The sequence below is a fragment of the Lycium ferocissimum genome, chromosome 2 (assembly GCF_029784015.1).
Source record: "Lycium ferocissimum isolate CSIRO_LF1 chromosome 2, AGI_CSIRO_Lferr_CH_V1, whole genome shotgun sequence".
Taxonomy (NCBI): domain Eukaryota; kingdom Viridiplantae; phylum Streptophyta; class Magnoliopsida; order Solanales; family Solanaceae; genus Lycium; species Lycium ferocissimum.
Genome location: NC_081343.1, coordinates 55,054,445 through 55,068,106, shown reverse-complemented (window position 1 = coordinate 55,068,106; position 13,662 = coordinate 55,054,445). Strand labels below are relative to the sequence as shown.

At 36.1% G+C, this 13,662-nt stretch overlaps 1 protein-coding gene across 2 annotated transcripts; it reads right to left on the bottom strand.

Moving 5' to 3' along the window:
* Window positions 1-1,623: 1,623 nt before the first annotated feature.
* Window positions 1,624-13,338, bottom strand: LOC132045441 (splicing factor U2af large subunit A-like). 2 transcript variants are annotated; one of them, XM_059436024.1, is made up of 18 exons: window positions 13,173-13,338; window positions 11,873-12,030; window positions 10,695-10,811; window positions 10,302-10,363; window positions 9,569-9,648; window positions 9,401-9,454; window positions 9,266-9,325; window positions 8,434-8,494; window positions 8,234-8,350; window positions 7,155-7,266; window positions 5,928-6,026; window positions 5,766-5,841; window positions 4,409-4,497; window positions 3,688-3,754; window positions 3,230-3,328; window positions 3,037-3,118; window positions 2,594-2,661; window positions 1,624-2,018 (listed from the first exon to the last, which is right to left on the bottom strand). In XM_059436024.1, exons 1-18 carry the CDS (start codon window positions 13,254-13,256, stop codon window positions 1,881-1,883), a joined length of 1,623 nt encoding a protein of 540 aa, XP_059292007.1. In that variant the 5' UTR covers window positions 13,257-13,338; the 3' UTR covers window positions 1,624-1,880. The 2 variants fall into 2 exon arrangements, with proteins under 2 accessions (XP_059292007.1, XP_059292015.1); XM_059436032.1 differs by having other exon boundaries at window positions 3,688-3,751; window positions 13,173-13,337.
* Between the last annotated feature and the right edge of the window lie 324 nt (window positions 13,339-13,662).

The following is a 13,662-nucleotide window of genomic DNA, read 5'->3' as shown; positions in this document are numbered from 1 at the left end:
TTGACAGTGACACAAATCCTAGTCAGCGAATCCTCCTTTTTGGGTTCTCATTTGGATAAAACTGTACTATTGTCTCCCTTCTGAATCTACCTTTAATTTTATATTTTTGTCTTTGGAGTTTTATGTTGTGTTAAATGGAAAGAGAGAGAGATTTGAGAAAGAGATTTGAGAAAGAGATTTGATATTCATTTCACTCTTGCTCTTCTTCGTATCTGAACATTAGTATTAGTACTTGTATCGAAGTGAATGTTGGGCATTTAAAACTTAACTAATTACTAAATACTATTTCAATTTAAATCTGATTGTTTTTAGATTGATGTGTGATCATATAAAACAAATTCACTTGAAAAAGACTACAACTAGAAATAATTGCTTGTAATTTCAACCATAAGTTCAAAAGTTTCATTCTTTCTTACAAAAGAAAAAAAAAAATCAAAGAAGGTGACAACAAATGTGAATGTTAGATATGTGTGATATATATATATATATATATACATATATATATCTAAAAGAGAATAAAATCAGAGAAGGTGACAACAGAAAGTAATCCATAGGTGAGAGTGTATAACAATTGAATGTGCTAAAATAAGGTAGATCTAAAATCACTTGAAGAAATTCCAAAAAAATACAATATCTTGTAACCAATATGAAACTAGCTAAGAACCAAACATAAGGGAAGAAAGGAGTCAATAAGGTGGTATCAACTAGTTGAATTCAGGCTTATATGTTAGTATTGACTATAATACTGATATTAGATCTGGTGTTCTACCAATTAAATTCATGTTCATATTTGAACCATTCAACATGATTTTTTTCATGAGTTGGCATCAATCTCTCACCTTGCCATCAAATAACAAAGTAGATTTTGCTTCGAAATCCTTCACAGGTCGAGGCCTCTCCTTATTGTATTGGAAGACGTAGGTGCTGTCTTCTTGCTTGTGTAGTTAGCCTTACCTGCTTAAGGCAGGAGTACGTAAAGTAGCTTCATACTTAGTTTGGAAATGCTTCCCATTTCCGTGAAACCACAAGGCCTCCCCTATAAAGATCTCTGGGAAAAGCCATTCATCTCCGTCATAACTCCTCGGCCTCTCTATCGTTAGGTTGGCTTTCCTTCTCTGGCTTGCTCAGGCTTCGCTGAGCGAGCTAAGAGTCTTACCTTTGCTAGGAAGCGGTAGCAGTACCGCACACTTCCGAGCTCGTACGTTGACTGGCAGCCTCTTAAGTTCTTTCTTCACCATCAGTCCAAACCAGCAGCTGCTCCTGGCTTTCGAACAACTATAGCACCAACAGATAAAAGCAAACAAATCCTTAAAGAGAAGAGCAAAGGCTTGTTCACCTTGGACAAGTCCAATTGACAACTTTTAACAATACCTGATTTTTATAACATTCAGAAGTAAACATATTTCTTAAGTATAGTATTTTATTAACTTCAAATTTAGCAACTCCATGAGAAGTATATTGAAATTATAAGGTTATCACAACGAGGATTTTCCATCGCCACAAGGGCAAATTTCGTCTTTGTTGTTATCTTTTAGGTCAATCCATTCTAAATGATTTCTTTCATTCAGTCCTAGAGTGTTGCCTAACTGGCACTTAATAGACAGCATTACAAGGTTCTGGAAATACAGTAAATAGCTTCAATAATATTAAATCTGGTCATTACAGTAGTTTGAACGAGGAATTTGAAACATGAAAAGCCTTTCCTAGTAGACAGACTATTATCGAACAGCCCAAACCACCCAGCACCCACCATGGGTGCGTTAGAGTAGCAATTGTGATAGGAAAAAAAAAAATTATTGAAAAGCCTCGATTGTAGCTAAATGACAATTACAAGCACTACACCTATACAAGACTATAAACATGGGAAAATTTTCAGAAACCTAAGCGGAATAATCCTTGTCGTAGTATTTGTCTTCGGGGTAATAAATGGCAACAACGGTATTCCCTCCAAATTTCCTGCCGCCAAGTGCAGCCTTGGCGGTAGTGCAACCGACAGTGTCTGAGTACTCGAGAAATACCTGCAATTTGAAACATAACCATCTAAGGAGAGGGGATTCAAGATCAAAAAAGTCTTTTATAATTGTTGTGTATTATCCTCAACGATTGATTTTGATTTTATGGCTGCAACACCAATGTCTAGTGAACTTTCAAGATACACATTACTGGCAAAATTATCAATCTGATGGTAATGCTATATTTTGTGAGTCCTTCCAATTCTTCATGCAGCAAAAACACAAACTCATACCAGTATCTGTAGGACAGATGAGGAAAGAAAGCCTAAAACTTGCTTATGCATCAAGTTTTCGTTCAAAATTGCCAAGTAGAAATTTACTATGACTTTCAAAATCTAGAACCAAACAATACAGAAGAGACTAAGGGATGACTGCAAGTAACTGAGCACCTTAGTTTCTCAATTGTCAACCACGAAGTGACCATGGGCTTCCCATGGCAATAAATTTGTACTTGTTTTTTGGCTCAGTTGAACAATAAAAAGTATTGCGAAGCACACAGCAAAGACACAAGAATACCCAGGATAACCACATTGAGTCGATTCCTAAAGCTGGGACAGAAATAGAAATGACAACAGTATTACCTTCCCATGACCCTCGATCATTTGTTGATCAGGTTCCGGCCGAGGAATAACAACATCAATCAAGTCACCTATAATTCAGCCAAAGGAAATCCGTTAATGACTTAGCAATACCACACAATAAATAAGGAAATTCTAATAAATTGAATCATTTATCATATATTCAAAAATGTTTTGCCCATAGGACCGAAGAACTCTTAAAACTCCAGTTATATTTTTCCCTTAATCTTTAGTCGTTCCCAAGTTATCAGAGAGAAGCTCCCTGTGTACAGGGTTATTTAGAACGGCCTCATAATTAATCAATCTGAAAGTTCCTCCTGTTCAATCATTTTTCTGAATAGAAGCATTTTCTTTGCGTATATGGGAAACAGCTTGAAACATAAACAACATATTATAAAACAAAAAAGAGACAAAAGATAAATTAATGAACAAGAAGCTGCAGTTACCAAATTTTTGGCCTTCTTCTTTCATGTCTTCCAAAATTTCTCCATACTCTACGTCGTCAAATAATTCTTGAGGGGAAATCACCTTCATTACATTCAGAGGAAGATAACCCATTAGCACTACTTTGATATCTTTACCATTACCTTTAAATATAAGAATATAACCAATATTCTTGTTTCCCAGACATGTAAATACCTCAGTTAAGCATAACACCTTGGTTGGAATTTCAGCAGTCACAACAGGTCCTATCTCTGTACCAGGAATAGTCATACCGCTAGCTTCAAAAGCCATTTTCTGCAGGAAAGCAATGTAATCCTTCAGCATTTAAAAGTACCGAAAAATGCTTACTCTGTCCCAATCACTTTTGGCTTATTGAGGTCAATTTGACCAATTTTAGGAGTTAGATCGGATCAGCTTTATTTATTATATTGAGTTAAGATTTAGAAATTAAGTTTCATAACTATAAATTGCAATTTGCTCATACCAAACTGCACACGAACATATTCTAAAATGTTGGTCAAAGTTCACTTAGCTCAAACCCAGGAAAGTGAAAATGTTTAAACATTTGGGACAAAAGGGAGTATTTAGAATGATAAGTTAATACTGTAGTAGATAACTTCATCAAAAAGTTAATACTGTAGATAACATTCAACCTGCATAGCTATATGCTGCCTTGCCTGGGCTAATATACACTCCTGTTCAGATTTCACCTGCCCACTGCTGTCAAACATGATTGGAAAAAGTCATATAAAAAAGCATAGCAAAATTACCATGGAATGGTTAAATACAGAATAGCCCTTTCCGAACCACAAGTGTGGTTCCAGCAACAAAACATGAAAGACATGCCATGAGTTCCCGGGTCCCCTTCACCAAAATAACATATGGAAGACATAGTGTATGGAAAGAAATTAATCATCATTCAAAAGCTTTTTGTTTCTGCTTTAACATAGTTAAGCTCAAGGCAGTTTACAAATTCTACTTTCAGAGCCAGACGAAGCGAGTATGCAAGACACACATTTCTTGGGTCTCATAATGTACTACCACATATCATTTCAGAGGAAGGTCATCTCTTATACATGAACCTCGAAAACATAATAATCTGTCAATATACAGCGTAGATCCGGATGATGAACGCCAAATGTAAACAATAAGACGAGTTCAGTTTAGAAAATTTGATCTGTCACTGTAATTGATTGCTTCAGATACTAAACAGAAAGAGAGGTACGACAAAGAAGCCTTGATGACTTCATCCAACTAAGACACAAACAAAGAGGTAATGCAAGATTTAGAGAAAATTCCAAAAGCAATATTACATGGCCTTACATATTGCCAGTCTTCAATCATTAGATTTCCTAAAGCTGGATGAAAACATACCTAGAGGTAGCACGTCGCACCGTCAGTGTTTTGTCACCCATTTTTAAGCCATTCAAAGCAGCACAAGCAATGTCTGTAACTAATGGATCCTGAAGCAAGTAATAGTTGGTCAGCTACGCAATACAAGGTAGAACTTTCTTCAGCACTACCAAGAAGCAATAGCATTTCATCTAAAGGAGGTGAAAAGCAGATCTAGAATAAACAGAGGAGGACAATTCAGTGTGGACTCGGTGAAACAACTGCAAATTTGCTAAACTTTTGAGCATTTTACTCAACTGGCATGAAGATGAGACAGTATCCCTACTTTTCAAAATAGAAAGAGACTGGACGGAGAGAAGTGCTGGCGAGGAGAACAAGAAACTATATATGCTCTGAAATCTAAACTAATTGGGAGGACTTGTTTGTAATCTGTAACTAAACAGATCGACATCTTCAGTGAACTTTTCCTTATCAGTGACATCTTCAGTAAACTATGATGGGAGGAATAATGAGAAAATCCAGAATAGGAAGAATGGAGAGAGATTAAGTAAACTATCAGCAAATGGATGATATGCTGCAGTAAAGAAACTGAGGATAGCTGTAGGATCAGCCAGGTATCTATGAGAGCCCATAATGTGGAAATGAAGTGGAGGCAGCTACGGAGGATCAGGCTAGGTATCTATGAGAGCCCATAATATAGCATTAACTGATCAGTGAAGTAATTAGGAATAAGTAAAAAACCATATAGAGAAACAAAGGATTCAAGGTCCTTTGTTATTTATAGGTTAAGACAAAGTAGGACATCCCGCATTAGGTAGATAGTGGTCCCGTGTACTCCCTTGTTGTATATCGACAATACTTGATGCAGTAATGAAAAATTAACTTGAAGTATATCAACAAAAACAAATAGAAGCAATAAAAAAAAATTGCACCTGAAAGCAAAACTATTGACCCTAGATATCAACCAGCAAGCTCAATCACAAACCTTAGGATCAACTCAATCAAGTAATTGAGAGACAGAGCATATGATCTTGCTTTTACAAGAATAAAAAATGATGCACATAAACTATAGAGCCAAGACTTGAAAAATAGCAAAATTTCAGTCTGAAGGGCATGGGATCAGATTAGCTGGAGGAGGACAAGTTAATAGTCAAATTATGGAATGATATTTACAAAAATGAAGATCAAAAGAAGAAATACATCTAACTGTTACCTACTCAAAAAAGAAGAAATACATCTAACCGTTACCTTCTCAAAAAAGAAGAAATACATCTAATTAATCAGCTTGAAAAATCAATCTGGAAATGGAAAGAGTTGGAACATTTTCTACATCTAGAAAGTCTAAGGCAAGAATGAACTTAGATATCAGCTAAATTACCTGATATGTGCAGAAACCATAACCTTTAGAGTTTCCTGTCTCTCTATCCTTAACCACCTCAAATCTACGCAAAAGGCTGCACTAGACAACATTCAGTAGATCAGAGTTCCAGTAAAATTCTGAAACTTAGTGACAATTGCCAACTAATAAAGATTTGCGTACCCAAAAGACTCCAGTAGTTCTTTTATCTGCACTTCAGTAAAAAGGTATGGCAATCCACCAACAAAAATACGATCAGGTTCCTCCGCGCCCCCTGTTGCTCTGGCAAATGATGAGAAAAATATGCACGTGAAGACAAAAACAAAAAAGGTCTGGGCATGGAAGTAAGAAATAAAGAGAAAAAGGATATCGTTATTTGTCAGAACATAGATCAGACATCATACACAAAAATAGTCACCCAAAAGAAAGGACAACAAAGTACTGTAATTGTTATAGACTCAAAGGCCAAGGAGAATGTAAGCATCCACATATTTTCTCAGTGTAAAGGTGTTTGGTGTGCATCTTTATGTTCCCATGTCCAATCCACTTCCCCTCCCAAAAAAATCTCAAAAAGGGGGAGAGAAGAAAAACTAAAAATTAACAGGGAAAAGTTTGAAGAATTAATGTTACACATTGTGCTCATTGTTTAGAGATATAACAAACCCGTACAGTTGGAGCATCTCACAATATGTCCACATTAAGCCAGTCTCAACAACAACAATAATAATATTCAGTAGTCATAGTAAAAGTTCTTTATACTTTCCACTGGCATATAAATCTACGATAGGACTAAAAGACTCCTAAAAAACATAAGACTTACTAAAGTAAACGTATTAACATAAAAAAAAAGTCCCAGCAAATAGGTATCGTGTATATAAATCTTTTTCTTCCATTATACTCTTCCTCTAGGTCTGCGTAGCATTGAAAGAAATGCTGCCAGCTTTGTCGAGTTTCAGAGGTGAGAAGGTCAAAAAATGAGTTCAAATCCAAAAGGTTGTAGGTCTTTCAAGACAACTTCTGTTCATGTGATTTTAGGACTACGTCGTCCTCTTTTTACACATTTATTCACCATGGTTTTGCACCTATAGACCAGTGCATCAGAAGGTTGACGGGCGATATGACCAAATCATTTCAAGCGACCTTCTCTGATTTTATTCACGATGTATCCTACTTGAATTTTCTACCGGATATGATCATTTCCAATCTTGTATGACGGCACATGCATCTTAGCAACACTGTTGGCCTTATAATTGTTCTATAGGTGGGATTACACTGGATATGTTGTTGTTGTATAATTGTTCTATAGAACTTACCTTTCTAATACCAATCAAGCAAAATTAGGCCACCTTAAAACAGGGCACGAATTTCTGCAGCAACAGCAATGAAGGAAAATAGACAACTTCCACTTACCCAGGCGTGAGTCCAGCAGCAGTTAAGTTAAGGTGAGGGCTTGGATGGCCAGGACCAAGTGCAGCAGCCAAAGAAGGATTGTAATCAGTAGGCCTTCGAATCCTGACGGAAACTCCCTGTTTACAGTAAAGCATAGACAATACAAATAGTTAGACTAAGAAATGCACCTGGCGAAACAAAGAACTAGAGACACAGGCTCACAGTTTAGCAAACAACAAAGTACATTCATTTATATATGTGATTGTCAATGGGGAAGAATATTTTGAAGATTTTTCATTTGTCTGCAGAGAATATGTTCAACGGAACAGGTACTGCTATTATGGAGAACTAATGCTCATAAGCAAATTGTGAAGTTTAAGCCAAAAAGTGTCTTCCAATCTATTCCTCTTGAAATATCACGCAGAACAAAGAAATTTCTTTTAAAGTCAAAAGTTATTTTCCAAACTCTTTCTCCTTAAACATGTTCAGAAAAAAGAGGGGGGAAATTTTCAGCATTAGAAGTGCTTTCATTTGAATAAGAAAATAAAGAGTATTTGAAGCGCTTTCTATTACTCACAACATGATGAGAGTTGCATCATCAATCAAAACCAGTCAGCATCTCCAATTAACCTCAATGAGATGATTTATGAAGATCCCCGAATTATTGAGCACTATAGGGCATAGATGGATCTCATTATACAGAATTACACATACGGTTCTATTCATGAAGAATTGGGACTTTGTTTCCATGTCATGTATTATAACGAAAAACTGTGTTTCCATCTCATGTATTGTAACGAAAAACCCCACAAACAGAACAAAAGAAAAAAGAGGAAGAACAATAAAAAGTGAATAGTTTTTTTCAATTAATAAGTTATGACATATCTTTCCAGCCATAGATATAAAAATTATCTTAAGTCCCTTGGGTCTCCTTTGCTCTTTCTTCACGCTACCAAACCACCACCGAATCCCTTACCCTCAAATTAGAAAATAAAAATAATAAGTGTTAGAACTTTAAGTCACTTCTCATTGAGCCAAAACAGAGAATACTAGATGAACCCCGAAACTAATACATAATAGAGAAAAGGTCGTAGTTTAACATGCCTCAAAAACAACTCCATCTAATGCCATTGCATTACTGGCTTCTTCAACTGTTCTCATCTCCACAAATGCAAACTTCTTTTCATGATTAATGTACACATTGACAACTGCATCACCTGAGATTCAGAAAAAGTTTAAACTCATGAGGGGTGTAACAGTGGAAACGTATGAAGGTATCACTTTCAAAATTTGAATGCACCTGGGCCAGCAGAATTTCCACCAACTGCAATCATGACATGACTAAAAAATGCGGAGATGGTCTGTTTCAGATGCAGCAAAAGCAGAAGAAATAAGAAATCCCAAGAGAAGCAAAATTTGATATGACAAGAGTCCTGCACTAACACACTACCATACAGAACATTTTTCTTACATAGGATAGCACACTTGAGACTTGGAGCATTTCAGTGTCGACTCACACTTACAAGTATGCGTAAGGGACACATTTGGCCTCGTTATAGTCTTATAGTTGAGTTAAATGTCAGCTTGTTATAATGGGACAATTCCAGCACTTGGAGAATTTTCATAGGGACATGCCTCTCAATCCCAAATTAGCAGGAGCACAAGGCTATGCCCTAATTTATAAAAAGATCAACATCGTAAGTGATATGCTTATTGCTAGGGAGCTCTTTGCAAAACATTTCCTCCTCCAGTTAAAATCTATACCTGCCTCCAAACCCTAAAATGAGCCTCTGCTTTCACCATTTTCTCACCCTTTTTACCATAAAACGATCCCTAAGAGCCATCACCGTTCTTTTTTCTAATAATACGCACAGTTCGAATCTCCATGGATAATGGGCATGCACCCTAACCCTTCTAAATACCAGACTTTTGGTCTGTCGCAAGGTTCAAACTCATGACATGAAGAACCGTTACCAATTTTAATATCCATGTAATATAATTCAGCCTCTACAACGTGCAAGATGGTAACGTATAACATGTGCCATTAAGTCATGACAACCATTTCAGGGAGCAGTCAGGACAATATGGATGAAAGATGATGGAAATGGACCATTATACCAATATCTCCATACCTGTTCATTAGCCAGAGGTGGAAGTCCACCAACATAGACTCGTCGTGCATGCCTTGTAGCCTATGAGGTAAAATAAAAAAGTGAATCACTTGCTCCAAAACAGAAGAGAATTGAGCTTCAGAAGAATATAGTTACTTGCTGACTCATGGCTTGGACTGGCAGGAAAGGGAATGAACCTAACGCATTAACCTGATAAAGACGCCTTATTCAGAGAAATAATTAAATGGATACATTGGGAAAACTTACATTTGAGGAAGCACAAATAAATATAAGAAACAATCATATAAATTAAAATAGTCGTACCTGAGTTGCATCAGTTGGAAAAACATTTTGTAACATTCCCGGAATTGATGGATAGGCATTGGACGAACCCAGAACTTGTTCTACATAATGAGGAATAAGTCAATAGGGAATCAACACTGATGAAAATCAAAATGTAAAATCTGAGAAATTTTGTGTCGCAACTGACAAATGACAGATTTAAATGCTGAAATTCAACAGATTACCTAAAACATTTTTAATAAAAATTAGCCTCAGAGACAAAGGGATCATGGTAGAAATTATTTACCAGAAGAAAGAGCATAAAAGGGAAAAGCACCTATTTCTTACCTAGATATTGTATACCATTCAGATAATAAAACAAGTATTATATTCCACCACTGCAGGTTCCCGGATAACAATTGCGAGTCTACCAAATTACAACAGTTGTTGTTGATGATGGAAAAGTTCCAGCTAACTGAAGCACTGATTCCTCCTTGAATTAAATCTACAGTCCTCACGCCCATGAATAGCATGGTGGGACATAAAGTCCAATATTGCCTTCTTAGCCATATGTAACAAAATCACAAACAAGGAACCAACACAACAGCAAACAACACAACAATGATCTCTCAGTTCATGTAGAAATTATCATCATGAAATCAAATTAAAGCTTATCCTATTGAACAAAACCATAAATCTCTAAATACAGGACTGAAATCATTTTAGGGAGGAGAGAGCTATAATTATATGTGCAGTTGAGGTTCCAAATGCTAACCTGCCCCACTAGAAAAAGATGTTGCAACTGGTGGAGCCATATCAAAGCCACTTGTCCGCTTGCTGTCGAAAAGTAAACATAGATCATGCCAAATCAATTTAGTGGATGCCTCGAAGGATACAAATGAGTGAATCAAGGATTTTCTCTATGATTTTGAGTAAAATATATTCACGAAAACAAAAGAATCCCTCACAGAAAAATGAAATAGAGCATTGAGAAAGACATAAATTCTCTTAATATAAGCAAAACTTTGCAAACGTTTTAAAGAGAAACCACATAATAATGTGACTAATAGAAATCTTGCCATATTTTGTGAAAAGGAAACCTATGAGTACAACATATTAGTTATCAACATGGAAATTCATATTGTTAACAAAAAAATTATAAGAAAACCTCTTTGGGGGTAAAGGAGAACTTGATCTTGATCTAGCTTTGCCATGAGACCGGTCCTTTGACCTAGAACGCGATTTGCGGGTCTCACCCTTGTCTCTACCTCCATGACCCTGGCGCCTATAAAATCACAATAATAACCAAATGACCAAATAACCATGATAATCATTTATCCAATGTATTACTTTTATTTGTAAAAACAATCATGTAAGCTATATCTATGATCGATCATCAGGCAAAAGGTTTACAGGAATAATTTGGCTTTGTGTTTTCTTTAATGCTTTAATACAGTAATAAACAACCAAGTAGTTGTTGCCATGAGAAGTACAAAGAGATAGGAAACGATAAGCGTCTTCTTTTTTCTTTCTATTGGCACTTTCCCCACTTCAAAGTTGTGGAACCTTATTTTGAACACGTTTTGGGGGGAAATATGTGATGCCAAATAATGTCAAGGCACTCCTTGGGTGTTACGGCAGATTATGGAGAAGCACACCTGCATCTGTGTGTTGGGTGGTGTAGAAAGAAAGGAATCAAAGATGAAGAGCTACAGCTGTTTGTCTTCAAACATCGATGCTTAGTTAGTTAGCTTTTCAATGAATTTAAATATGCATATGAAGAGGACACTACAATAGATTCATTTAGCTTGTTACAAAGTTGAACAGATTTTGTACTTGGGACATCCTATTTTAGTGTCCGGAACTGCCTTAGTGCTAGATTTGCCCATTGATAGAACTCTTAAACCTTTACTTATAAAAATAATTGTATAAAAGTTAAGGAAATCAATAAAAGAAATATTCTTTTTATTGGTGAAACCAAACAAAGAATTATCTTGCATTGAGCAAAATAATAACTGTACAAAGACTTCCAGCTGAAAGCCAATTGGATTGCCTTGATTTCCTGAAGCCAACTGTTTATCTGATTCCAGAAGCACTATTTAGATTAATTTGTGTGTTTCCAAAAACAACAAATCCTATGAATTACCCAATTCACTAATTATAAATTCTTCCCATTGCATGTACTTGTAGCATTTAAAAATTGAACAGAGCAGAATGCACCAAGAGGGAAGTATGACCAAACAATTTAAATGAACAGACTTTATCCACCACCCCCAAAAAAGAGAACCATTAAACGAATGGAAAGATCTAAAAGCTTATGCATACAAACACTCTTTCTAAAATGACCTGTCAAATTTATTGCTCCTGGAACGGCTGTAATCCTCATTATCATCATTTCTTCTGTAGCTCCTAGTGCTTTTATCCTTGTAGTCCCCACGGTGACGATCTTGATCTCCGGAATATTTATCCCTCGCTCTATAGTGCTGAGATCCATTAGACTGGCTCTGGAAAGTTCAATTAGACAATATTCTGAGATTAGGTCAAAGCAGCAAGCAGGGAAATATATGGTTATGAGTTCAGGGGATCACATACAAACTAAAATTGGTTTTCCGATAAAAATTCCCAATCAAGAGTTTCGTCGTTGGGGTTGACAATGTAAGGAAACAAAAAGAGACGGCCTTTTGTAAGTATGAGCACTTGAAATTCCACCAAATTATATGAACATAACAAGCATTTTTCGGTAATTAAACATCATGGATACTTCTGAATTATGCCATTCCAAATTCCATAATACTCCTGTGATATCCAACACCACTCTACATGGTTCCAACTTCCAAATACGTTTAGTAACTTTATATTGGCATACTAGAGAACAAGTATGGACTTGCTACATACATGGGGACCATAATTTTTAGTATCCTTTTTACCTTTTTAATATAGTGATGTCCGGGTCAACTTAGCGGCACCTCAACTAATCCACCGAGTACCTTCTATTTCTTGCTGGCACATATATCGGACAGCTCTTTCCACCAAAGCTTAGACAGATTGGAAGAAATCACCTACCTTTTTTTGTCAACATATGTCTCCCATGGTCGAGACCAAGGTCCATTACAACTTCAAGGCAACAAACACCCTTAGGTGCTACTTTCTACTTTCTCTAGAAACAGGGGAAAATGAAATTAATAGGCTCATACGTTTTAACTTTCCTTCTTGAAGTTCTTAGAAATATGAATTTCAAAAGCATTTTGCCACAGTCATGTGATGGAAATTTCAGTCAGAGTGGCAAAGTAATTATAAAAGTCCCATTTGCACAGAACTATTTTTCATCCTACAAATTTGGTAACAAGTTCAAATTTTGTAATGATAGAATCAGATTATTCGAGTCGAGCAAATTTAGAGCAATCTTTATTCAACTAAACTGCTGCTTGCAATAACCAACAGCATTCTTGTTTCACAGATTATATTGTTTTAGCTCCACGTCCAAGATTACCAGCTTATACACACGATGTCATTTCTTTAACCAAATAAGATAGTAAAGTTTCTAACTTTTGTAATAATTGAATCAGACTATTCGAGTGGAGCAAATTTAGAGCAATTTGAATTAATTAATACAATGGCCAAATAAAATAAAGAAAAAAAAATTAACCTCGTGATGATTCAACTTGCGATCTTTGTAAGAATACGGAGAGGATCTTCTACGATCGTCATTTTTGGTTTCATAGCGAGGCATATTTTGAATCTTTGATCACCAAACCCTAGCTTAGTTCTCTGATTTTTGATGGAAACGAAAATTGGGGCCAACTTCGATTTTGAACTTCGGGTATCAGAGTACTCCACTTAGTGGGCTGAAAGATTAGGCCCAAATTTATGTGATTGCTTAGTGGGCTGAATTCTCTCACAGTTCTTGTTGTTAAAGCTTTTTTTTGCGCGGAGTGCCCTTCTTTTCACTATCTGTCTTTATATTTTCGCCCTTCTTCATTTACGCCACGTTTAATTTTTGCCCCCGCCGCTTTGTTTAATGAATATTTTTTGACGAAATTACCCTTATCCCATTAAAACCCTTTCTATTTAGTGCAATGCTGTAAATGTGTGTGATTCTTTTCTTTTCTTTTTTTGCTTCTTCGTTCCTCATCCGT

Coding starts and splice junctions, on each gene's coding strand:
- LOC132045441 (XM_059436024.1), bottom strand. CDS start 13,256: ATGCCTCGCTATGAAACCAAAAATGACGATCGTAGAAGATCCTCTCCG. Junction 8,495..9,265: donor CACCTCTGGCTAATGAACAG/GTATGGAGATAT, acceptor CATCTGAAACAG/ACCATCTCCGCATTTTTTAG. Junction 3,119..3,229: donor AGGTGTTATGCTTAACTGAG/GTATTTACATGT, acceptor AATGTAATGAAG/GTGATTTCCCCTCAAGAATT.